The sequence below is a fragment of the Ochotona curzoniae genome, unplaced genomic scaffold, assembly GCF_017591425.1.
Source record: "Ochotona curzoniae isolate NIBS_2020 unplaced genomic scaffold, NIBS_Ocur_1.0 scaffold_3208, whole genome shotgun sequence".
Lineage (NCBI taxonomy): Eukaryota > Metazoa > Chordata > Mammalia > Lagomorpha > Ochotonidae > Ochotona > Ochotona curzoniae.
In genome coordinates, this window is record NW_024467106.1 from 1,372,692 (window position 1) to 1,398,111 (window position 25,420).

At 64.3% G+C, this 25,420-nt stretch overlaps 1 protein-coding gene across 1 annotated transcript in view; it reads right to left on the reverse strand.

Moving 5' to 3' along the window:
- Nucleotides 1–10,728: 10,728 nt before the first annotated feature.
- The window catches only part of COL5A1 (collagen type V alpha 1 chain), a 69,090-nt gene continuing 54,398 nt past the window's right edge, over nucleotides 10,729–25,420 (reverse strand). Inside the window, exons 50-66 of the mRNA XM_040963355.1 lie at nucleotides 24,981–25,088; nucleotides 24,524–24,577; nucleotides 24,280–24,333; nucleotides 23,533–23,586; nucleotides 22,975–23,028; nucleotides 22,467–22,574; nucleotides 22,343–22,396; nucleotides 22,211–22,264; nucleotides 21,456–21,563; nucleotides 20,708–20,761; nucleotides 20,036–20,071; nucleotides 19,835–19,888; nucleotides 18,976–19,231; nucleotides 18,659–18,771; nucleotides 16,387–16,455; nucleotides 13,911–14,144; nucleotides 10,729–11,294 (exon numbers count right to left, since the gene is read on the reverse strand). Coding sequence (XP_040819289.1) covers nucleotides 11,148–11,294; nucleotides 13,911–14,144; nucleotides 16,387–16,455; nucleotides 18,659–18,771; nucleotides 18,976–19,231; nucleotides 19,835–19,888; nucleotides 20,036–20,071; nucleotides 20,708–20,761; nucleotides 21,456–21,563; nucleotides 22,211–22,264; nucleotides 22,343–22,396; nucleotides 22,467–22,574; nucleotides 22,975–23,028; nucleotides 23,533–23,586; nucleotides 24,280–24,333; nucleotides 24,524–24,577; nucleotides 24,981–25,088 — 1,611 coding nt within the window. The 3' untranslated portion in view covers nucleotides 10,729–11,147. The remainder of the gene's footprint in view (nucleotides 11,295–13,910; nucleotides 14,145–16,386; nucleotides 16,456–18,658; nucleotides 18,772–18,975; nucleotides 19,232–19,834; nucleotides 19,889–20,035; nucleotides 20,072–20,707; nucleotides 20,762–21,455; nucleotides 21,564–22,210; nucleotides 22,265–22,342; nucleotides 22,397–22,466; nucleotides 22,575–22,974; nucleotides 23,029–23,532; nucleotides 23,587–24,279; nucleotides 24,334–24,523; nucleotides 24,578–24,980; nucleotides 25,089–25,420) is intronic.

A 25,420-nucleotide genomic window follows, 5' to 3' on the forward strand; every position in this document is an offset into this window, starting at 1 on the left:
CAGACTCTGTCTGCCTTTGGGAACGAGGAAAGGCAGGGAGGGAACTGTGTCGTGCACACGTGTGTGTGATGTGCACGTGTGTAGGAGTGTGCATGTGGGCGCCTGCAGGTGCTGCGCACGTCCTGGGCTTGCTGGGAGGGTGGGTGGGCAGACCTGAGCTTTGGGTTCTGTCTCCTGCTCCCCTAGAGGCAGGGGCTCTGTTAGCCGGAGGGACCGTGGGCTGAGGGGGTGGACCGTGGACTAGGGGAACGTGGGCTGGGGGACCTTGGGCTGGGGGACTGTGGGCTGGGGGACTGTGGGCTGGGGGACCATGGATTAGGGGAACATGGGCTGGGGGACTGTGGGCTGGGGGACTGTGGGCTAGGGGGACTGTGGGCTGGGGGACTGTGGGCTGGGGAACTGTGGGCTAGGGGGACCGTGGGCTGGGGGACCTTGGGCTGGGGGTACTGTGGGCTGGGGGACCGTGGGCTGGGGGACTGTGGGCTGGGGGATTGTGGGCTGGGGGTACTGTGGGCTGGGGGACCTTGGGCTGGGGGACTGTGGGCTGGGGGGACCATGGGCTGGGGGACCATGGATTAGGGGAACATGGGCTGGGGGACCGTGGGCTGGGGTACTGTGGGCTAGGGGGACTGTGGGCTGGGGGACCGTGGCTGGGGACCTTGGCTGGGGATTGTGGGCTAGGGGACCGTGGCTGGGATTGTGGCTGGGGACTGTGGGCTGGGGACCGTGGGCTGGGGGACCGTGGGCTGGGGACCGTGGGCTGGGTACTGTGGGCTGGGGATTGTGGGCTGGGGGACCGTGGGCTGGGGGACCGTGGGCTGGGGGACCGTGGGCTGGGGGACCGTGGGCTGGGGGACCGTGGGCTGGGGGACCGTGGGCTGGGGGATTGTGGGCTGGGGGACCGTGGGCTGGGGGACCGTGGGCTGGGGGACCGTGGGTCGGGCTGGAGGGGACGGCAGCTCCATGTTTCATTCTAGCAGCTCTGGGAGATATTTTCACATTACAGCCACATCGCGATCCCCTTCAGCAAGGTTAATCCTGTCCTAGTGTGAGTTTAAAAATTAAATCTACTTTCTGGATAGACGTTCTGTGTGGCCTCACCCTATCTTGCTCTGCAGAGAAATGAGCTTGCTCAGCGGCTGGGACAACAGGGTGCCAGAGCAGCGCATGGGCAGGCTCGTGGCTCCCGCCTTGCTGCACGCACGTGGTGCCAGCCGCGCCCGGCTGTCGCCCACCGCCCAGCTCACGCGAGCAGCTTGTCTTGTTGGCTTGGCTCAATCCCTGGCAAAGCCGCTTATCTGCCGATCCCAGGCCGCCAGGAGCATGACAAGTTCAACCTGATGGCAGGTGCTGGGCTTCCCCTGTGCAGGCGAGGCCGAGTGACAGAGTGACAGAGCCCTCCCTGGACGCCCCTGCCTGCCTGCACACGGCCTTACACATGTGGTAACCCGGCAGCCACAGTCATCACCAGGAGGAAGTGGCCCGAAGCCGCAAGCCCACTTTCCACAGCGGTTCCTGCGTTTCCGGGCACGGGGAAGTGACTTGGACTTTGGGTGCATGGCTGACTCTGCATCTTGCAGCTTACAGTGTTGATCCAGAGCCTGTTGGCGGGTAGGCACCGGGCTGTGCTGCCTGCCCCTGGCCCGGGGATGCCACAGAGTTCTGAGGGAATGGTCTGCTTCCTCAGATAAGGATCCCCATTTATCCTGACAACACGGGCCATCTGTCTCTGGGAGCCTGGCAGTGCCCGTGCCTGTGTTATGATCTCTGGAAAATGAGGCTGGGAGTGGGGCAGAGAGGGGCTTCTGGCCCGGCTCCCCCGACAGCCCAACCTCACCTGCTGCCCATGTCCCCGCCCGCTCCTCACCCTCCACGTCCACAGCTGCTCCTGCAAAGGGGCTGCCAGCCATGGGGTCTGGGCAGCAGGCACAGAAGAGAGGCCAGCCCTGCTCCGTATCCCCACCACACCCTCTCTCCCTTCCGTGGCTTACTGAGATGTGACTCACACACCATCAAGTCCAGCCGCGACACAGCAGCTTCTAGAATGCCGCAGCTGGGTAGTTAGCACATCCTCTCATCGCGGCAACCCCGGGGGGAGCCCACCCCCGAGATTTTGCAGAAACGGCTTCGGGTCGCTCTAGGGAATGAGCCCCCACAGGTCTGTCCACACAGCCTTTGCCCTCACCCTGCCAGGGCAGAGCGTCCCCGCTGTGGACACGGTGCTCAGGGCTGCTGTGGACGGAGCTGGCGCCTCTCTGTCCACAGGTCACAGGGACCCTGGCTGTGGCAGCTGCCCTGCCCTCTTTCCCATGACACTGCTGGGTCTTGACTTTGTCTCGCATGCTGGGGTGAGCCACCGCCCGGAGCTGGTGTGTTTTCCTGGACCCTAATTCTTCCGGGAGGAAGGACTGTGGCAGAAGGCTCCCGGGACCCAGGCTTTGGACCACAGAGCTGGGGGGCAGCTCAGGGAAGCTGAGGGTCTGCAGAGGCAGAATCCACGCCTCATCCGAGCTTGCAGTCCCGGAAGCTTGGCTCGCCCACTCCCTCCTCCTCCTCCCTCCTTCCGTCTCTCCCCCTGCCTCCCTCCCTTCCTTCCTTCCTTCTTTTTAAAAAATTACTAATTTTTTTTTAACTTGGAAGTCAGTTACAGAAAGAATGAGACAGAGAGAGATCTTCCACCCACTGGCTCACTCCCCAAATGACCACAACAACCAGGGCTGAGCTGATCCGAAGGCAGGAGCCAGGGGCTTCTTCTGGCCCTCTCACACTGGTGTGGGGGTCCAAGCCCTTGGCCCCTCCTCCACTGCCTTTCCAGCCACGTTAGCAGAGAGCTGGATGGAAAGTGGAGCAGCCTGGCACTTGAAGCAGTGTCCCCCCACTTCCCCACAAGGCACAGAGTCGGCACGGCTACTGGCAGGGGGTGGGGGCGGCAGAGTCTCCTTACCCTTCCCGCCTGGACCACCTCTGGGCACCCCATGTGGGGGTCACCTCGAGCCTGGTGGAAAGACCTCTGCCCTCAGGCCGGTGAGACAGTCAGGCCTGGAGGCAGGCTTCATTTCCCTTCCAAACCCAGCCGGACCCCAACCCAGCCCCTTCAGGAAGCGAAAGGAGATGCCAGCGTTGGAGGGGAGCCACCAGGCAGAAGCTGCACCTGTCCCCAGGCAGGTGCTTCCAGCAAGTGCCACATGGTGGGAGGCTGGTTACTGAGTCCCCTGGTTACTGTGACCCCTGGTTACTGTGACCCATGGTTACTGTGACCCATGGTTAATGTGACCCCTGGTTACTGTGTCCCCTGGTTACTGTGTCCCCTGGTTAATGTGTCCCCTGGTTAATGTGACCCCTGGTTACTGCGTCCCCTGGTTAATGTGTCCCCTGGTTACTGTGTCCCCTGGTTACTGTGTCCCCTGGTTAATGTGTCCCCTGGTTAGTGTGACCCCTGGTTACTGTGACCCCTGGTTACTGTGTCCCCTGGTTACTGTGACCCCTGGTTACTGTGTGCCCTGGTTAATGTGAGCTCTGGTTACTGTGTGCCCTGGTTAATGTGAGCTCTGGTTACTGTGACCCATGGTTACTGTGTCCCCTGGTTACTGTGACCCCTGGTTACTGTGTGCCCTGGTTACTGTGTCCCCTGGTTAATGTGACCCCTGGTTAATGTGACCCCTGGTTACTGTGTCCCCTGGTTACTGTGTCCCCTGGTTACTGTGACCCCTGGTTACTGTGACCCCTGGTTACTGTGTCCCCTGGTTACTGTGTCCCCTGGTTAATGTGACCCCTGGTTAATGTGTCCCCTGGTTAATGTTTCCCCTGGTTAGTGTGACCCCTGGTTAATGTGACTCCTGGTTACTGAGTCCCCTGGTTACTGTGACCCCTGGTTACTGTGTCCCCTGGTTACTGTGACCCCTGGTTACTGTGACCCCTGGTTACTGTGACCCCTGGTTACTGTGTCCCCTGGTTAATGTGACCCCTGGTTACTGTGACCCCTGCTCGCTGTGACCCCTGGTTAATGTGTCCCCTGGTTAATGTGTCCCCTGGTTACTGTGTCCCCTGGTTACTGTGTCCCCTGGTTAATGTGACCCCTGGTTCTGTGACCCCTGGTTACTGTGACCCCTGGTTACTGTGACCCCTGGTTACTGTGTCCCCTGGTTAATGTGACCCCTGGTTAATGTGACCCCTGGTTACTGTGAGCCCTGGTTACTGTTAGCCCTGGTTACTGTGTCCCCTGGTTACTGTGACCCCTGGTTACTGTGACCCCTGCTCGCTGTGACCCCTGGTTACTGTGACCCCTGCTCGCTGTGACCCCTGGTTACTGTGACCCCTGGTTACTGTGTCCCCTGGTTACTGTGACCCCTGCTCGCTGTGACCCCTGGTTACTGTGAGCCCTGGTTACTGTGTGCCCTGCTCGCTGTGTCTCCCACACTGCATGTCCGTCCTCACTTCCTGCAGCTCTGTCAGCATCCTACAGTGGCACTCATGTCGAGTCCTCCTCTTTTGTCCTACTCAGGAGGACATTTGCTTTGAAGCCAACTTGCAACCACATTGCCGATCTGTCAGCCATGGCGATTTCGTTGGGAATGCGGTGAGTGTGTGGGTCATGAATATCTCCTGGGAAAGGTGAGTATGACCTGTGTCTCCACGTTCTCTATCTTCCTCCTGTTCCCGGGGGAAGGGAGACAGTATGGTGGCAGGGACTCTGATCAGCACCTTAATGGGATGCTGGTGTCACAGTTGGCGGCTTACCCTGTGACACAGGCTGCTGGCCCCTGGTCCTCTTTTTTTTTAATTAAGATTTATTTATTTTTGTTGGAGAGTGAGATATTCAGCGAGGAGGAGAGACAGAGAGGAGGATCTTCCATCTGTTGATTCACTCCATTTAGCCGCAATGGCTGGAGCTGAGCTGATCTGAAACCAGGAGCCGAGAGCTTCTTCTGAGCTATGAACCAGTGCCCACATGGGATCCTGACGCATGTAAGGCAAAGACTTTAGCCAGCAGGCTACCGCGCTGGGCCCTGGCAGCTACAACGTGTAAAACGGCCCATGGGGCAGCAGCGTTGCACAGTTGGTGGCAATGTGGACATCCCATATCGGATGCTGATTCAAATCCCGGCTGCCCTGGTCCCATGCACTCACCCAGCCGCCTCTGTCAGTCCTGCAGAGACGTGGGCAGTGCCCGAGGACGGGGACCCTGCCCCCACGGCGGAGGCCTCACGGGTTCCTGGCCAGCCTGGCTGCTGTTAAGGGAGTGAAAAAGAGCTCCGCTCGTTGACAGTTTTCCTTTTAGCCAATCAATCGTTTTAAAAACTCTGCACAATTTATCTTGATCAGCATTTTTGGAGACCTAATTTAGATGCAGCAAATGTGCCCGTTCTGGGTTTTTCTCTGCCCTTTGAGGAGATAGCAGTGTGGACCTTCCCCGCCAGCCCCTGGCCACTGCTCCCGCTCCCGTCCTGTCCCTCCGGTTCCCGTCCGGGGGTCCGGGGCGTCGGGTGTGTGCTCAATGGGATCGTCTGAAATCACTCCTGGGCTGCAGACTGTGGCCTGGGCTCAGAGGGGGACTGTGCCAGCGCTCAGGGGGCGTGCAGCCCGCAGCGTCCCGGTGTGTGGGCAGAATCTGTGCCTGTTGAGACAGTTGCGACCGTGGCACACAGAGAGCGCTGTGCCAAGCTTCTGCCACAGGTGCCATGCCACAGGCTGGCGAGGGACACCGCTGGGATTTCCACATGCCCGGGGTCCAGACCAGGCCCCTTACCTGCTGGGTTGGCCTGCAGATGCCAAACTCTGCCACCCACACTGGGGGGCTGCCAGCTGACCAAGGGCCACCCGACTGGCCCCCCAGAGCCAGGGGACAGCGCTTAAGTGAGGGCAGTTCTTAGGCCAATGGGCAATGATTCTCATAAAACACCTTGGTCTCATTTGTGGCCTTTTAAACAAGTGTTTTACTTGAGAGACTTACAAGACAGGGTCCTCCACCTGCGGGTCCCTCCCCCAGTGGTCTCAGTGGCCGGAGCCAAAGAAAGGCACTCCCGCCCACTCTCCCAAGGCAGGGCTTCTTTCCTCATGTTCTTTGAAGATTTATTTATTTTTCTTGGAAAGATAGATTTATGGAGGACAGGAAAGACAGAGAAAGGTCCTCCATTAGTTGGTTTCCTCCCCTAAGTGGCTGCAATGGCTGAAGCTGAGCCACAGTGAAGCCAGGGGCCAGGGGCTTCTTCCTGGTCTTGCAGGCAGGTGCAGGGTCCCCAGGCTCTGGGCCGTCCTCAACTGCTTTTCCAGGCCACAAACAGGGAGCTGGATGGGGAGTGGGGCGCCAGGACATGAGCCGACACCTATATGGGCTCTCACTCTTACAAGGGGAGCACTCGCCCCTCGCCATCTGTGCCAGGTCCCTCCTATTCGTTCAAGCTTCATTCTTAGCCTGGAGTTCGAGCGGCTTATCCTTGTCCTTGCTGAATTGAGCCTGCTGGCAGCACGGAGCAGCCGTCCTCAGTCTCAGCCTTCGTTTGGAATCCCACGGGCTGGTTTATTACACAGCTGTCCCGCGTCCATCTCATCAGACGGCGGGGCAGGGGGAGTCCTCCATTATTAGAGCATGCAATCCAACCCGGATCCATCGCGCGTGTCCGTGCCGGCTCTGTCCCCACGCCACGGCGTCGCGTGCCCGGCACAGCCCCGTGGCCGTCAGCCTGCACGCTCCTTGGTGCTCTGCCTGGTCTCGCTGCCTGGGCCTCCAAGGCAGCCGCAGCCGCTAAAATCAATGTGTCGATTGTTCTCAGTCGCTCGTGCTGTTTGTAAGGCAGCGTGAGAGAGAGGGAGAGTGTGTGTTGCGAGTCCGTGTCGTGTTGTGTGTGCACGCGCTCTCCCATACACACACATGCAAATGCGCTTCTGTGCACACTTGATGAGCACACACCTGTGTCCGCCTGCCCTAAGGCCTTTGCTTGTTACAAAGTTCAGCCCCAGGCCACAGAGTACTGCCAGGTGAGCAGAGCCTCGGCCGTTCGTCTTCCCTCAGTGCAGCTGGAGCCCCGTCAGTCGGGCCGGGTTCAAAGCGGCCGTTTCTAAGTCCACGGCTGGCTCTTCAGGCTCCAGCTGCCCGTGCCCTCCCACGGCGGCCACTGTGCCTCCCGGGCACCTCCTTGGCAGAGGCTCTGCCTGTGTCCATGTACAGCCCAGCTCGCCTGATAGGAGGGGTGGCTGGGGAGAGCAGGGCAGGGCTGGGGCTGGGCGGGCAGAGCAGGGCAGGGCTGGGGCTGGGCGGGCAGAGCAGGGCAGGGCTGGGGCTGGGCGGGCAGAGCAGGGCAGGGCTGGGGCTGGGCGGGCAGAGCAGAGCAGGGCAGGGCTGGGCGGGCAGAGCAGGGCAGGACTGGGGCTGGGCGGGCAGAGCAGGGCGGGGCTGGAGCTGAGCAGGCAGAGCAGGGCGGGGCTGGAGCTGAGCAGGCAGAGCAGGGCGGGGCTGGGGCTGCTGGGCCTCCACCTCCGGTTCCCATCCAGTTTTGCCCTGACAGCCCCCTGTGCCCAGCCCGAGGGCTTCCCTTGCAGATGCTCCAGGCAGCTAGGAAGGGGTCCCTGCTACGGGCTGCTCTGAGTCGTGGGGAGGGGGGCTGGGAGTGGGCGTGGTGAGATAGTGGCACCTCAGGGACACTGATGTTGGGAGGCTGAGGGGGCTACAAGACAGGCAGGGGGCACAGAGCAGGTGGCTGGGGGTCTGGCAGGGCCTGGCTGTGCGTTCGTTGCTGGGGCTCCCCAGCCAGGACGGGGTCTTGGAGGCTGTGCACCCCCCAGGCCTCACACGCACGGCGAGAAGCGGCATAGCAGAGGGCAGTGTGCACTGCGGCCAAGGAAGAGGCGGGTTCACGGGGCTCTGGCTGTGCGGCCGCGGCCTCCAACACGCACACTCGGCCCGTTCAGGCGCCTAAATGATTACATTTCTGAAAATGAGCTTGTACCCAGAAGGCTTTGCTCAGCCGGCTGCGGAGACGGTGAAATACGAATTTGAGTGTATTAATATATTCATTTGGTAAATGCAATTAGAATGTTTAAAGCTGTGAAATGAACCCTAGTGGATGGCCAAGAATCCTTCAGCAGCCTTGTCAAAGGCAGTTGGGGAAGTGTGCCTGCAAGATGGAGCTGGGAGCATGTGGAGTGATCTTTCTGGAAAACACCGCAATGCGCTGAGCCCTCTTCTCTGTGTGAGACAGCAGACAGGACCGAGCGATGGCCGGTGTTGTTGTCCGTGGGCTGAGCTGCTGCCTCGCATGCCGGCATTCTGTATCCAATCCCTGTGGCTCCACTTCCAATCCTGACCCCTGCTCCCGCTGATGCACCTGGGTACATGAAGCTGGCCCAGGTGCCCGGATCTCTGCACCCATGTGGGAGGCCTGCACAGAGCGCCCGGCTTTAGCTTGGCCCGGCTCTGGCCACTGTGGCCACTGGGCAAGCAAGCTAGTAGACACAAGATGTGTGACTGTGTGTGTGACTTCTGCCCATCTCTCCTCCTACACTGGAACCTAGCTCTGCCCCTTTGCTCCTCTCCCGCTGGGAGTGTGAATGGCACATGACAGGTGGACGGACGGATGGACGGACGGGTGGACGGACGGATGGACGGACGGGTGGATGGATGGATGGATGGGTGGATGGATGGATGGATAGATGAGTAGACAGATGGATGGACAGGTGGACGGACAGATGGATGGACGGGTGGATGGATGGGTGGATGGATGGATGGACGGACGGGTGGATGGATGGGTGGATGGATGGATGGACGGGTGGATGGACGGGTGGATGGATGGATGGACAGACGGGTGGATGGACGGGTGGATGGATGGATGGACGGATGGGTGGACGGACGGGTGGATGGATGGGTGGATGGATAGATGAGTAGACAAATGGATGGACAGATGGACGGACGGATGGATGGGTAGGGGGATGGTGAGTGGTGGGTGGATGGGTTAGGTAGGGAGTTACAAATCAGCCTGTATGTATGAGGGGCCTATAGAATACAGAGCGTCTGTGGGAAGCAAAGCAATGCAGTAACCACTGGCAACCTCAGCGCATGTGGGAAGCTGCCCTGTATTATACCGCAGTAACACCATGGAGGGTCCCAGTGGCCCCCCAGAGAGAAGCACCCCGGCAGAATCCTCTGTCTGGCACCACAGAGCGACCCCTGACAACGCTGGGGCTGACGCCTTCGTAGCCCCCGCCAGGAGACACCTAGTGTCATCTCTGCGCTGGGAGGCCCCCGGCCTGGTGACCTCACTCCCGGCTAACTGTCCAGAAGAGGGAGCGTAGAGGCCACAGGAAGCACTGACCCCAGCGGTCACCAGGACTAGCGGCAGAGGTCACGGCTCACGGGCCCGAGGTCACCGGCTGGGATGGGCCGCCCCTGTCCTGCTCGCCTGACCTGACCAGCCTTCTACCTGATGACCGAGCACGAGGCATGACAGCATGGCCTTCTGTGTACCTGCTGGTCACCTATGGGGGCGGGGAGGACAAGTAAGCCAGGTCCACAGACTTGGTGCAAATACAAGACGTAGTTTTATTGCAATATACCATAGCTAGAGTGGTCTGAGAGCAAAGGACACATTTGGAACTTGGATACAAACCACAAGGACTGGGAAGAGACCCACGGAGGAGGGCAACAGAACGAGAGGGTGACTCAGGCAAGAAACAGAGGCAGAACCACATGACCTAGGCACACAGGGCAGTCCTTGGGTACAGCTTCTTGTTCAGAGATGTGGGAGGCGGTGGCATGCTCAGGGTCCCGGGGCCAGGCTGTTCTTTGGCAAGACAGCAAGGCGTTCTCTGTGAGGTCCTCGGGGGCCGGCACGCCAGCTCTGCCGTGTCTCCGGCCGGGAGCCACATTCTGCGGGGGCAGGACAGCACCGAAGCGGTGGCTCGTTCCCTGGGGTCCTCCTGCCGAGCCCCCTGGGTTCCGGGGCAGCTGCTCACGTGGGCAGGAAGCCCTGGGCAGCCCCGTGGAGACTCCTGGGGTCACTGCACTGCCCAGGCCCCAGGAAGGGGGAGCCGCCAGCACCAGGTCAGCTCTCAGAGCATCAGTTAGCACCACAAACCTCCGGACCGGCACGCCTCGGGACGCTTGCTTGTCGTGGGGGCCTTGGCTGCTCTCAGGCCCAGGAAGCTAACAGCCTGGACAACACACCTCCAGTGGCAGCCGCGGCCAGGAACAAGGAAGCTGGGGGCAGAGGTGTGGCCGCCGGGGCGGGTCTGGAGATAGCACCGCAAAGGAGAGGTGTGAAGGCAGCAGTGGGTCCGCATGTCGGGGGTCCTCACGGAGCACCGGAAGCCGTGTCCTGGCTGCTCCCGGGAGCACCAAGCACCCACCGGAAGCCGTGTCCTGGCCGCTCCCAGGATCACTGAGCACCGAGCACCGGAAGCTGTGTCCTGGCCGCTCCCGGGATCACCGAGCACTGAGCACCCACCGGAAGCCGTGTCCTGGCTGCTCCCGGGGAGGGGGCCGGCACGCAGTCAGGTGTCACTCTGGGTCCTCCTCCCCACCAAAGTCTGGAGCCAAAGGGGGCGGGGAAGAGGCGCCGGGCTGACTGGTCTGGTGTACCCCCAACCATGCCGGGCAGGGGCAGGGCAGGGCGTGGGAGGTGCCCCACTCCCCATCGGAACCACGGCCACCAGCACAGCGGCCCGGCCCCTTCCTCCTCTGCCCCCGAGGGCCCAAAGCTGGAGCTCCCTGCACCAGTGAGACAGGCACACGTAACACGGACAACAACACAATACAAATATTTACTTAAAACTCACAGAAACACAAGCACCGTGGGTCCATCGGAACAGGCACCCGGGGGACGGCCCCGGCCCCCCATCGCCGAGGACCAAGTTGGGGGCTTTGGTGGCACCGCGGACCTCACAGGGCCCCGCCTCGGGGACAGGTGGGGCGGGTTGGGGACAATCCGCATCTTCAAGTTAGAAAGGAAGTGAGATCCAAAGACTCCAGCAGCCGCCAGTCCACCACCACGCGTCAGACGGGGCAAGCTGCGTGGCGTAGGCGTGGGGTGCGTCCCGGGAGGCTGCGGTGTGGCTAGGTCATGTGATTCGGCTCTCTGGGCGCGGTGAGGGGCCGGGCTCCCGAGGGCGGGCACGTGTTGAGGTCACGAGGTTGCTGTCTGGGGCCGGTGGCGCTCCTAGCCCATGAAGCACGCCGGCCCCACCTCAAACCCAAACTTCTGCGTGGCTTCGCCGAAGTCATTGAACATGATGTCCACGATGGGCACCTGCTCCACCTTGGGGGTGTCGATCTCCAGCACTGTCTTCTGGTAGCCTTTCCTGGTCTGGGGACAGGAGGGGAGCAGGGGGTTCTGCATGAGGATGTGGGGCCATTCGGGGTCCCTCGACTGGCCGCCTGCCCTTCCCCGCCACTACCCATTCTGTGTCCTGCAGACTCAAACTGCGTATCACGCTTTCTCAAACAGCATGGACCCGGGGGCCCCCTCTGTGTGGAGCCTCAAGTGCTTCCCAGGGACAGGTGTACTGGGAACATGAGGCCTGGCACAGCCCGAGCCTGGCCCCCAGGGACCCTCCAGAAGTGTGGGGAGCAGGCCCTGGTGGCATGTACTGCCTAGGAGGGCCGCCTTCCGCACCCAGTTACAGGGCCTGCCCCCCAACCCCAGACTGCTCCCAGTTGAGGGCGTGCCCCCTGACCCCAGACTCTGAGCCAAGTGTCCAGTTCTCTTAGGGAGGCCAAACACCATAACGCCCTCCCCAACACCACTAGGGTTTCAGAGGCTGGCATCTTTTACCACACACCCGCTGGTCTTGCCTTGGATGGCAGCTCCCAAATGCACAATGCCCAGCCTGGCCCATGATGGCTGCCCCCCAGGTGCACAGTGCCCAGCCTGGCCCTGGATGGCAGCTCCCAACTTCACAGTGCCCAGCCTGGCCCATGATGGCTGCCCCCCAGGTGCACAGTGCCCACCCTGGCCCTGGATGGCAGCCCCTCAACTGCACAGTGCCCAGCCTGGCCCTGGATGGCAGCCCCCCAGGTGCACGGTGCCCAGCCTGGCCCTGGCTCCAGGCTGCATGTAGGAAGTGTGGCCTCTGCTTACTGGCTGTCCCCCGAGAGCCGCTGTCCCAAAGGACCTTGGCCAGGGTGGCCCAACACTGCTGGCCGCCCACAGCGCTGATTTCTAGGGAAGCCGGGGTCCTGCAGCCTGGGCAGGCCCCACTGTTCTGGCCTGAAGCCTGCACCCCGAGCTGCTGGGGGTGGCAGAAGCTGGAGGCCAGTGTGCCTGTTCCTCCCCACCCCCCAGGTCTTGGCTCCCTCTGGGGTGAGACTGGGGGGAGAGACGGTGCCCCATCAGAGCTGTGAGCTGGGTGAGTGACGGCAGCATAGGACTTGTGCCTGGCCCAAGCGTATGCTGCCGTTTCCCCAGGCTTATGGGGCCCCATGCTCCAGTTAGCAGAGTGCTGACCGGGGGCGTGGGGAAAGCGGACGCCGTACCTCCTTGTCCCGAGGCATAAACAACCATTACGGGCAATCGGTGTTCCTGGGGGCTGCCCGGAGCCGCACCGCAGGAGGATTTACGCCGTGGCCTGCCCACTCCCACCCCCACTCACCTGTGCCTCTCCTTGCACCTGGCCCGCATGGCAGCCCTGTCCATTGCACTGCTGGCCCCCCTGCCCCTGGATGCCCATGGAGGAATCTCACCCTCTTGGGCTGTTATTACGGAATGAAGCTGGTGAGCCCTCGGGCCCTGGTTGCCCCGTAACTCAATGTGGGGTGTGGCTCCTCCAGCCCAGGCCGGGGGGTAGTGCACAGGACCCCTCTCCACTGGCTGCAGACCCTGCTTCCCCAGCAGCGGGGCCGCTCTGAGCCCCGACCTCGTGGCCTCACAGAAGTCACGTCTCTCCTGCCCCTGCCTGGCACCCTGCCTAGCTGTGCCAACACCAGGGAGCCACGGCATGCGGGCAGTCAGACGCATCTCCAGATGTCTTAAGGTGCCATTTGAGGGCTTCCCCCAGACCTGGCCAGCAGGGGCTTCAACGATATTCTGTAGGGGAGGCAGAGGTGGGAGCAGCTCGAGACCCAGGAGCCCGACGCAAAGCTGGTGCACGCAACACCCTGGCCGTGACACAGGGCACCCAGGTGTCGCAGTCAGGCCTCATGAGCTGACCGCTACCTGCAAAGCCCCACAGTGAGGGGAGCTCAGCGCCTGGGCAGGGTTGTTGGCTCCCACCTGACCATGCACCTGACCTTAAAAGCTCCCCACTGACAAAGCCGCCTCCTGGGGGCAGGGGGTCTGCAGACCCTGTGGTTGGAAGAGCCCTTCCAGGGACTGAGGGTGTGGCCGGCTGGGGGAGTGGCCACCCCAGACCCCGCCTCATCAACCCCGCCCCTGCATCCCTGCCAGACCGCACGGCTTGCCAGCTGGGGCTGGGGCCTATAGCATCAGGCTCTCTCGGCAGACAGCACCTGATCCTGGCATCTCAGCTCCTCCATATGGGACTCAGCGTGAGCTCAAGTTCACCCCCAACAGGGCACACGCCACTGTGACCAGAGTGGGGTGGAAGCTGGGGACTCGGAGGGGCCCCAGGGACACCGAGCATCGACAGGGAGAGGCCCGGGGTGGACTCAGGGACGGGGTGATCCTGGCAGACTCCAGAGCAGGGGAGAAGATGCAGTGACCGAGGGACGCCCCCAGCTGAGAATCTCAGCACAACCAGGTCCCGGCCACAGCTCCCCAGTGAGCCAGGCTGCAGCCCGGAATGGCAGTGCCCACGCCTCTGGAGACCCCAGCGTCACAGGGAGCTGGCATGAGCTGGGTGCTTGGTCGCAGGTGCACTCTGAACACACAGACACACACAGACACAGACACGGACACCCACACACCCACACACACACTCACGGCCCCGGCAGGCGTCCGCAGCCCGGGCCGCCCATGACTCACCGCACAGCCATCCACCAGGGCGCGGATGTAAGGGTTGTTGTCATAGGACATTTCCTCGTCGTTGGAGCCCAGGAAGCGGATGGCCTTGTCGTAGCTGCCCGTGGCGGCGTCCTGCCAGGCCACTGACTGGTAGCAGTTGTAGGTGACGTTCTGGTGGGCGGAGGCACTCAGCAGCCGTAGGAAGGTCATCTGCACCACGCCAACAGGGGTGCCCTCGGCGTCCACGTAGGAGAGCTGCGGGGCGGGGAGGCGGGCTCAGCCAGGCGGGCCCGGGCGCCCCTCGGCTCTCTGGGTCCCTGCCACCAAAGTGGACTGTGACCCGTACCCGGCTCCCTGGGGACTCAAACATCCCGTCCCCTCCTCGCGGGCTGGCTGGCCCCTGCTCAGCCTCTGTATTCCATCTGTGTGCTGCTTCCTCCAGGAAGCCTGCCTGGGTTAGAGGCTCCTACACCTGACCCAGCCCTTCCCCCACTCCAGGGGCTGGCCACCTTGACTGAGGTCTGTTCAAGGCCGACCTCCAGCCTCTCCAAGGTAGCAGCTGGGTGTCCCCAGGGCCAGGGCTCAGGCAGCTGCTCTCCCCACGAGGCTGCCCAGGACTGGGTGCTGGCCTCTGCTCCCAGGGCCCTGGCGGGTGGCAGGTGTCAAAGGGGCGAGTACCGCTCTAACATGGGCAGTGGCCCTGACAGCCTGGTCCCCAGCCGGGGGCCTAGGACACCGGCAGGTACAGAGTCATCCACTCCACCTTGTCCCCGTGGCAGCACCGCAGGCGCCCATGGGGCCCAGGGGCTCCACTTCCTGGATGCTGAGCAAGAGCAAGCTGTCCCTATCCTCCTCACGTGGCCAGCAGGTGACCACATGGGCTCAACCTGCCAGGAGTGTTTGCACACGGGGTGGCTAGGGCGATGCCCTGCACCCAACTTCAACCAGAGCAAGCTGGGCCCCTGAGCGCCTGGCATGGCACACGCCCATGCCCGTCGGACCTGTGGGGGGAGAGGAATACGAACCGGCAGCCGGGCCATCGGGCTCCTCCAGGAGGGTGTGACTGACTCGAGGGGACGCATGCAGGGGCGGCCAGGGCAGCAGCGCTTGCAGAAGGACCTGAGACCCGGGAGCCTAGCGCCCCAGGGTCTGGGCCTGCCCGGCGGGGGCTCGCAATGGGACAATTCTGGGTCCAGCTCCCATAAAGGACTAGCTTCTCTGAGTGGCCCCTTCATCTAGATCCTGCCCAGAGAGCTGGGCATGGGACAGGGACACGGCAAAGGCCGGGCACTCTGTCCCCAGGTTGGCGCTGGCCCTGACCCTCACCTGCGGAACAGGACAGAAGGCTGGGGACCACGGTTACTGTGCCTCAGCCGGGAGGTGGCCTTGGGGGAGATGGGGTGGGGCCTGGTCCCACCTTCCCTGGGCGGCTCCTGCCCGCCTCATCCCTCCTTCCCTGCCCGCGGGCTGTCCCTCTCAGGTCCTTCTGCGAGCTTTTCTCTGCAGAGCGCACAGGTGGCAGGGGCGTGCGAGCACCCGAGACCCCCACAGCGAAGCTGCAGAGGAAGCTGGGAGTGGGGGAGGGCGGTGGTGTAGTGACAGCCTCCAGCATTGATGGGGAACAGACGCCCAGGGCTTAGGGCAGCAGGCAGTGCCCAGAGGCCCAGCTGTGTAGAGCTCACCGAGCCCAGGGCTGGGTGTGGCCTAGGGGGCTCGTGGCCTCTGTGCCCACCCAGAGCAGCTGGGGTTGGTCCTCGGCTGCAGGGCAGCACTGCTGGCTGACGGACAGGCTGGGAGCCCTGGGACCCAGAGCCTCCTCCCGTGGGAGAGCTGCCCTGCACTGGACTCCGAGAACAGATGGAGAAAAGGAACCCTGGGCTCCGAACAGCCCGGCCCCGATCCTGCTCCTTGAACTGGAAGAGGACGTGCCCTGTTCATACTTCAAGCCGGGGCACTGTGCGTGCGGCCAAGGGCTCCCATGGGGCATCCATCTGCCCACCCGGCTGGGCTCGAAGAGTGCGCAAGGCACGCTCCTTTAAGGGAGGCGGATGTATTCGCCCCGGGGCTTGGGGTGGCAGAGGTGCACCCCAGAAGTTACAGCCTGGACAGACATGGTCCCGTGGTGCACAGGAGGCCCCAGGAGCCGCTCCTGGGGTCTGATCCAGACCCGGACAGGGGGCCCAGGTCTGGCAAGAGGAGGGTCGCATCAGGCAAACCGGCCAGTCTCAGCGGGAAGGGTGGGTGCTCCTTCACTGAGCCTCACTGCCACGGGGCGTGGTGCGTGGGCCCGGGCGAGCAGCAGGCGTGACCGGGCGGCGAGGGCCCATGCAGAGCTGTGCGACCAGCAGCAGCGCCCGCGTCACTTACCAGGGCGCCTCGTTTGTACTGACTATACCAGGTGGAAGGCTGTTCTTTGGGCCAGCGGGCCATTTTACTCTGCAAGATACGAGACGGGCGGCTGAGGCCACAACCGCCGGCATGACAGAGGCCCCCTTACCAGCTTCCCGCGCCTGAATTCGCTGAACCAGGAGCCGGGGTTCTCCTTGGGCCAAGAGGTGATCCTCACCTGCAGGCGCCATGGATGCGAGAGAAAGAGAGAGCAAAGGGGTTACTTCTGTCGCCGCCAGAGCGGGGTCCACCCTGCTCCCAGCCGGAGTGCTGCCCGGAGGGTCCCTGCAGCGCCCGTCACGGCCGCAGGAGGTCGGCCTTCGTGGGCATCTGACCTGTGTGTTCTCTGGGGCACTGCCAGGTGCTCCGTGGCTGCCCACGGCCGAGGATGCCAGGGGAAGCCAGGAGGAAGGTGAGGATGGGAGGGGCTGAAGTCGGCTACCCTGCTTGTGTGTGGTATGTTGCAGGGCGGGGGGCTTCTCTGTCTGGGGAGCCCAGGTTGGACCCCCTGCCCAGGGCCTTCTGGAACTGCAAAGCAGCACGCACGCCCTTTGTCAGAGCAGTGCACCACATGTTGGTCCCTCCGGGAGGGGTCCACACGGCACCGGCTTCAGGGCCAGCCTCGCCTTACCCTGGGCTCTCCAGGCAGGAATGGGGGAGCTGCGGCTGCCAGGGTCCCATGGGGGGTCTCGGCTGTCCTGAGAGCTCACAGCGAGCAGGGCTTGCTGCCCTCGCAGACTGGCCGGGTGCCCCGGAGGAGAGTGCTGGGCGAGGGCATGGTTCTCCCGTCCCACCCGGGCCTTGCTGCCCTCACCCCTGCTTCCACACGGCTGTTACCAGCACCCAGCTCGGACGGGAAGCAGCAGCAGAGTCCCCACAGACTTCCGGAGGCCCAGGGCTGCCTCGATGTGCCCTCAGGGGCGAGGCCGTGGGCTAAGCTGAGGGCCCAGCCTGCAGACTCCAGCCCGGTTCCCCGGGACACCCCGGGGCTTGGCACTCCAGCAAGGAGGAGGACTACAGCCAGAGTGCCAGGGGGTAGGGCATGCTGCCTTCCAGCTGTAGCTGGCAGAAGAATGGGCTGAATCGCCTAGAGCAAGCAGGGGCCATTCGGAGGCAGCAAGCAGGGGCCATTCGGAGGCTGCCCACAGGTGCAGGAGGGCCAAGTCACCCCCCCGCCACACACACACACACACACACACACACACACACACACATGCTGCAGACTCCAGAACGCTGGGGACGGTGATAAGAACCAGCCCGCCCTGGGGCTGGCACTGTGGTGCAGTGGGGAAAGCCATGGCCAGTGGTGCAAACAGCCCATATGGGAGCCAGTCTGAGTCCTGGCCACTCAACTTCCAACCCAGCTCCCTGCCTGGGGCCTGGAAAGCACGGCTGGTCCAAGGCCTTGGGTCCCTGCACCCGTGTGGGAGACCCAGCAGAGACTCCTGGCCCCTGGCTTCAGTCAGGACCAGCCCCAGCTGGGGAGCCACTCAGGGAGTGAACCAGCTGGTGGAAGATCTCTCTTGATATATAATCCTGCTGTCGCATAAACAAATACATCTTCACTAGTAAAACCTCACGCAGCCAGGCCGGGAGAGCACGGACCGGGCGGCGTTCCTGCTCCCGCCGGATGCAGGCACAGAGGCTGCGGGCATCACCTTCCCACCGGGTGGCGAGCAGACCGTGTCCTCCTCCTCGTCCTGGGCCAAAGTGACCCTACAGCCACGCAGGCGTTGCTGTGTGCATCCGTGTCGCTCACACACACCCACACGCTCACCGTGCGCACACATCCCCCCAGCTCTGAGGCCCCGGGAGAGCCACCAGCTCGCTGCTCGGAGGACTCCGCACCACTGTCCCCAGGGTCACCTGCTCCTGCAGGACCCTGCGTTAACCGGCAGAGTTCTAGCGACTCAGGACCCCGCTGGGACAGCCCGCTGCTCGGGACAGCACGGCAATGGGGCTCCGGAGACCAGCCCCCTGCGGACGACTCTGCGGGTGTGACTCTGTCTCCCCTCCCCAGAGACCTTTAAAGTGCCCTGGGCGTTCCCACACACACCGGAGTCATTGGAAGGACACGTGGTGGCCGGCGGTCACGAGCCCGCCACAGGCTGCAGGTGGGCAGCACCGCCCCTCATGTCTGAGCTGACACCTGTGTCCCATACGGGAGCACCCGGCCCCGCCCCCGCTGGCAGCACCTGCTGGCGGCCCGTCACCCCGGGGGCACCTGCACGCAGCCCCTGGCTCTGGACACTTGCTCGGCGGCCTGGGGCATCTCGAGGAATGAGCCGATGGTGGGCTCTCCCGTGCTCATCCTGTTTCCCCAACGCAGCCTCTGCCTGCAGCCCCGGAGCCCGCGCGCGAGGCCCGGCCGCGTCACTCACCCCCTCGGACTTCTTGTCAGGGAAGACGCAGGTGGAGCCCCCGGCCGTGAAGTTGCAGAACACCTTGAAGGAGTCCCTGGGGCACCCTTGGTTGGGGTCCACCCAGTATTCACCTGCATTCCGAGGCACAAGGCGGGACGGCAGAGTTAGGAGGCACCTGCTGGGGGATCGGGCCGGGACTTGGGGCTCACATGAGCAGGCGGGGGTTGCGGCCCGGTCCCCGAGACCACCGCCTCGCGGGGCAGACGGCCAAGGCGTGACCAGGGTGGTGTGCTCCACCTCGGGTGCCCCTGCCCCCAGCACACGGGGCGCCTCACCGTCGGGGAAGTCGGGGTGACAGAGCTGCAGATCCTTGCAGGTACGCGCGGGGCTCTGCTGCGTGCCCAGGGGCCGTCGCATCTGCTCCACCTCCAGCTTGAGCGAGTTGAGTGAGCCGAAGATCTCCTCCATGCCGTCGGCGTAGTCCACGTAGTTGTCGCCGGCCCCGTCGTCCAGCAGCTGGCTGGCGTCGATGTTGCGCCGCGTCCGTGACGCCTGGATCGGCAAGGGCTGGATGACCTCGCCCGGTGGGCCCTGCGTGCCGAAGGGGCAGCCGTGGGTGGGCGAGGCCGGCAGCGGAGCCTCGTGCCCACCCGGCACGCGTCTGTTTCCAGAATGTTCTGCCCCATCTGCGTGGGCTGGTCTTGCCTGCACCCCACCAAGCCACGTCATCCCCGGTGTCCCGAGGCCCAGCCCTTCCTGTCTCCTCCGCAAAGCTCAGACCTGCGGCCTCCCTCCCAGTCACAGCCAGAGGCACCAGTGCTTGCGCATGCGAGGAGCCAGACACTTCTGGAAGGTTCCAGAGTGCGGGTGCTCCCCACTACCCAAGCAGGGAGTGTCCTGGGGGCGCTCCACTAGCACCTGGGGGTGTCTCAGCCCTGACACCTGCCCACCCCCTCCCAACATCCCCTTGCCCACGCACACGCACACTCACACACACACACAGCCTCTCTCTTGACTCTCCCTCTCTTGGGGACGGCTCCTTCCTTGGTAGACTTTGTGCGACTCCGTGTCTGGCTGCCACAACCCAAGACAAGCCCCTGGTAGTTCCCTGGCCGTCAGAGCCCACCCCCACCCCACCGACGCCACCCGAGTCCCTGGGCTCAGCAGCCCCTTGTGTCTTCCACAACAACTTACGGGCAGGCCGGGGGGTCCTGGCTGGCCTGCCTCGCCCTTCGGACCAGTCGGGCCCTGGAGAGGGAGATGAGAGACTCGGTCACGGGGGCAGGGGGGCACAGAAGCCCACCGGGAACAGTCCCTGAAACCGCGTGGGAAGCAGCACCTCCTGCGGGAGCCCTGCGTCCCTGCCCGCCTCCCATCCAGGCCAGGGACACTTACCGAGGAACCCTTAGCACCTTTGGGACCGGGAGGGCCCTGTGGAGCAGAGGGTCGAGTGTCAGCAGGTGGACCCGCCCGGGCCATCGCCCAGGTCCCCGCCCAGGCCCTGCCTCCCAGGACTCCACACCTGCCCTGGCCTATGTGTAGGGGTGGATTGGAAGAGGGCTGGGCAGGACCACCGCCCACCTACAGCCGACAGAGGAGTTCGGCCTGCCCCCTGAGCCTACACCCTGCCCAGGCGGGAGGGACGACCCAGCTCCCCGAGGTGAGTAGTCAGTGCATGGGAGATAGCAGGGCCCACGAGACAGCCCCGCCAGCCGTGGCCCACGGCAGGCGTCAGCAGGCAGGCAGCCTTGGGCCACCTTGGGGCGGACCCTGGGCTGGGACAGGTAACGGCTCAGGGCCCTGGGGACGTGGCTGTAGCTGGCAAGTGCCCTGGTTGGCAGCCCAGAGACCAGGGCCCGGCTCCTCCTACTGGCCGATGGGCCCTGCTCCCAGGGACAAGAGAGCTGGGACCGTCTACAGACCAAAGTCTCAAATGCTCGGGTGCCAGAGACCGGGGCTCTCTGCCTGCCCCCCACCAGCCTTCGAGGTTTCATCTTCCAGTGTCCTCCAGACTCCCTGCTCTCCCAGGGAGGACTGGGGGACCCTGAAACACCCCCCGATACATACCGGCAGGCCAGGGGGGCCGGGCGGCCCGATGGGGCCTGAGGGACCAGTGATGCCCTGCGAAGGGACAGAGGGAGCAGGTGAGCTTGACCTGGCTGCAGCACGCTCCTTCCAGCCAGACCGGCGGCCCCTCCCCTGCACTTGGCTGCCCAGACCATGGGCTGGCCACTGTGGGCCATGCCCAGCCCTGGTCAAATGCTGTCTTTACAGCACAGCTGACCACTCCAACGGCCCTGCCCTGGCTGGGTCCCTCTCGTTCTCAGCTCGTGGCACCTGTGTCCTGATGCGGAGGACGGGAGCCGTGTGGGCCTGCCCACACCTGTCCTGTCTGGCGTGGCCTCCAGGGCTGGGGACCTGCTGTCGGCCCCTCCAGCATGCTGCTAAGCCCACCCCGGTGCCCACCCCCCACAGCCTGGGACCCCACAGGCTTTCTGGCCCAGCCCCACTCTGCCTGGCTCGCCTCAGGCCAGGCATGGTGGCAAGGGGCATGGCTCAGCAGGCACACGGTGCCTTGTGCCACACCTGGGCCACACCAGGGCCACCATGAGACAGGATGGTTAAGGACAGGGCATGCCCAGCCTGACTTGCCCCAACTCCCTGCCTACCTCTGTGCCCCCTCAGGGCTGCAGAGGGCCACAGGGTCCCGCCCTAGCTCCCCGCCACCACTGCTGACAGCTCCCACTTGCAGAGCGGGCCCCACTGGGCTCTCGGGTGCCAGGACGCCCTCCTGAGCCGCACCCTGCTCACACACCTGCTCTCCTTTCGGACCCGATGAGCCCTGGGGGCCGGGCAGACCACGGTCACCCTTCTCTCCCTGCTCCCCCGGAGGTCCGATGAGCCCGATCAGGCCGGGATGACCCTGCAGGGAGAAGGGGTCGTGAGGCAGGCAGGCAAGGGGGGCAGCCAGACGGCAAGATGCTGAGTCACCCCAAACCTCCCCGGAACCAGGGCAGGTGGGGCAGTCCGTGCCGCCCCAGCCCTGGGAGCAGCAGGTGCGGGTGGGGACTGCACAGGCGCTGGCCAAGGACAGGGCACACGTCTGTCTCTTCGCTCCAGCTCATCTCCGGGTTTTCCGGAGGGCAAGTCCAAGCCCTACCTTCTTTCCTCAAAGGAAAGCCCGCCTCACCCTCCTCTCCCGCCTCACCCTCCTCTCCCTCCTCGGGGTGTCTGCGCTCACGGGGCGGAGAACATCACCCCAGAGTGTGAGAGAAGCGGGGACCCACTGCCTTGAAAGCACGCTGGGCTCCGGAGCACGTGGCGTGCTGCTGGCAGAGGGAAAGCCACGGCCGGAGCGAGCGAAGGGCGTCGGCTGGGGCCGCCGGGGTCTGCGTGCTGCGGCAGGGCCTGTCGGCCAGGACTCTCTGCCCATCCTGCCAGGACCTTGGGGTCTCCTGACTCTCAGAGACAGGGGTGTGGCTTCCTGTGTCCCCCCACCCTGGGCAGCTATGTTGCCAGCCAGAGCCACAGACCCACGGCCTGGCCAGTCTGTGATACCGGTGGTCTCACCTTTTCACCTTTGGGGCCAGAATCGCCTTTGAGGCCGGGGAGGCCGGGGGGGCCCTGTGGGGGAAAGCAGAAGGCTCAGGGAGGAGTCCCGGGGGACAAACCTGCCCCCATCCCCAGGGGACTGTCACTCACCATGGGGCCCGGGGGACCGTCAGGGCCTGGTGACCCCGGGAGACCTTGTTCACCCTGTAAGAAAGAGACCCTGAGTTCCACGTCCCATGAGACCACCACCCTGTTCCGCAGGCCCGCAACTCACCACAGGGCCCGGGATCCCGCGCAGGCCGTCGGGCCCCGGCTTCCCAGGGGCGCCCTGGGGGCCGATGGGGCCAGTCTTCCCAGGAGGGCCTTCCAAGCCGGCTTCTCCCTGCGGGGTGGCGAGGGCTGGGTGGGTGGCTCGGAAGCCGGGGAGACCCTGAGACCTGCCCCCGCACGGGGCTGCCCTCATCCTGTGTGTTGCATGGAGGCTCCCAGCCCCCGAAGGCCACAGCAGCCTCCGCCATGCCACGTGCTCATGGCTGCGGGTGGCATAAAGGTCTCCAGGGTAGGATAACGGTGCCCCCCTGGTGACAAGATGGTGTCTTCCCTGCCCCACATGGTCCCTGCTGGCTCCCCGGCTCCTGCGCCCACACACCTCTTCCCGTTCATGTGCCCTCGGCCATGGCTCGCTGCCTATCCCGGGGTGGACCAGAGCTGTGCCCAGCGCCCCTCTGGGACTGGCATGGGGCCCCTCCCCCTGGTCTGAGCCCAACTGCAAAGCCTCTTACCTTAGCACCCTTCTCTCCCTGTCTGCCTTCAGGGCCTGCGGGGCCGGGGGGACCCTGGAACAAGAGAGAGGACACGTGGCAAGCTTGGCTCGCCGGGGCCAGAGCCGCGAGCTCAGGGTACAACACAGGCCTCATGCGGGGGGCGGGCAGAGGGCATGGGCCACTCCGGGCCGGCCAGCACGGACACCAGCCCTGGGCGCGCCGGCCCCAGGCAGGGCCTCTTGCTCCCTGTGCGACAGTGCACAGCTAAAATCATGTGCCCGGCTTGTCAATCACACTGCCAGGCTGTCAAGCACACTTGTCCGTTGTGCCCGTTGGCAACGAGCAGGTGCCAGATGCCCCAAGACACACGGATGCCCTTCCATCTTGTGACTCCAGGGAAGCTGGCCTAAGGCAGCGGTGGGTCCCAGTTTGGTGGTCTTTCTCCGCCCCTGCTGGAGCCATCACACAGTGTGGGAGCTGACCACTGGCCAGGGGCTAAGCCCACCGCGATGCCAGCCCCTCCCTGTCAGCCTGCACGGAGCACCCGGGCCCAGCAGGCATGGGTGGGTGACGTACCCTTTTTCCGGGAGGCCCCGACGGTCCAGGCTCACCAGTAGGGCCAGGGGATCCCTGTGGTCAGACAAAGCACATTAGGGGCCCTGCGGTTACTGGATGGGGCAGGAAGGGGGAGCCGGCTGGGCCTGGGCTGGCACAGGTATCCTCACGCCACAGCTCCGACCCCCTCCTCCAGGCTGGCCTCCTAGTCCTGACTGTCAGGAAGGGATCTCGGCCCCTTTCACGGAAGTGGGGACAACACGGTGCCCAGGCTGGAGTGACGGAGCCAGGGACAGCTGTGGGGATCTGGCCCCGGGGCTCGCAGCCCTGAGCCCTGCTTGGCACTTGAGTCTCCTTGAACGGGTGACACAGCCTGGCTCCTGGGTTTGGGGCTGGGGGCCGAGCGCCCACTCGCACTTCACATGAGCCCCGGCTCCGAGGGGGCGATCATGGTGGGGGGTCTGACCCAGGGCTGGGTTTGGGCTCCCCCCGCCCCGTCCCTCGTGCTGGCTGCCATGCCACTGTCATGTGGAGAAGCAGCAAGAGGCCAGGTGGACTCCCACGTGGCCTGCCTGTGAATGCATGCTGCTCACGGCAGACGGGGTCTGGCGGCCTTGGGGGTGTGGAGCTGCGGAGACCCTCGTGGGATGAGGCTCCACAGCTATCAGAGGGAGGCCCAGGCCCCGGCCCAGCCAGCAGCCAGCGCCGTGAGGGCCCTGCCCGGCACACACGGCACCCTTGACGCAGTCCTGTCCCGTGGTTGCTCACCGTCTGTCCAGGTTCACCATCGTCTCCTTTGTCACCAGGGGGGCCGTCCTGACCCTGGGGGGACAAAACCACGCACCGTCCTGCTTCCTGGTCGGCACCCCCGGGCAGGTGCCACCCACACCCCAGCACCCATGCAGCCCAGGCCTGCGGCTGGCACACGGGGCTCCTCCCTCAAAGCAGGTCCTTGGGTCAGGGATGCTGTCCCCCAAGCAGAGCGACTGGGCAGTGGCCTCGGGGCACCTACCGCGGGGCCAGGTTCTCCGGGGGGGCCGGGATCCCCAGGAAATCCGACGGGGCCCTGGTGGGTGGGGAAGAGAGAGAGGCAGCCTGGGTCACCAGCAGCACGGGAGCAGGCACCGCCCAGCCCCATTTCTGGAACATTTCAACATCCAGGAATCCTCACACAGCCGGGCGGTTACGCAGGGGTCAGGGTCCTGCCTGCTCCCGGGACCTCCGGGCTGAGAGAACCACTGAGCCCCCAGCACTGCTGGCTTCCAGCACGCACTTCTGCAGGGCCCCCGACACTCAGGGTTGGCAGAAGTGCGACCCTGGCAGGCTCAGACGCACGAGCAGGCGTGTGCCTCACCTGGCCTGGGAACACCAACCCCCCCACCCAAGCCGTCTCCTTCCTCGTGACTCCACTGAAGCAGCTGAGCCCCGGAAGGGCAGCAGGCAGGACGATGTGGCCCAGAGCCACTCACCGGGCTGCCTTTGGGGCCGTCATCCCCGGGTGGGCCTTTGGGGCCAGGGGGTCCAGCAGCACCCGATGGGCCAGCCTCGCCCTTCTCCCCTCGCTCGCCCTTGGGGCCCTGGAAGGAAGAGGCCAGCGTCCAGGTCTTGGAGTCGACAGGGGTCCCCAGGCCAGCGGGGCACTTCCCAGTCCCCTGCCCACCCAGGGAGTGGGCACTGGGCTGGGGTCAGGCCTGCACGTGCCAGTGCCAGCTCCGAATGGCGGGGGGTTTGCAGGGCTGTGCATGGCTAAGGCTGAGCTCAGCACAGGAACAGCCACTCCAGGATCAGAGGGGGTGCAGTGAGGGGCACCCCAGCCTCCCTCCCCAGTCCTCAGGCAAGAGCGTGGCCAGAAGCCTTGGAGACCTCGCCTCCAGCCCCAGCCCCCCGCCAGGCGCTGCTGGGCCCGAGG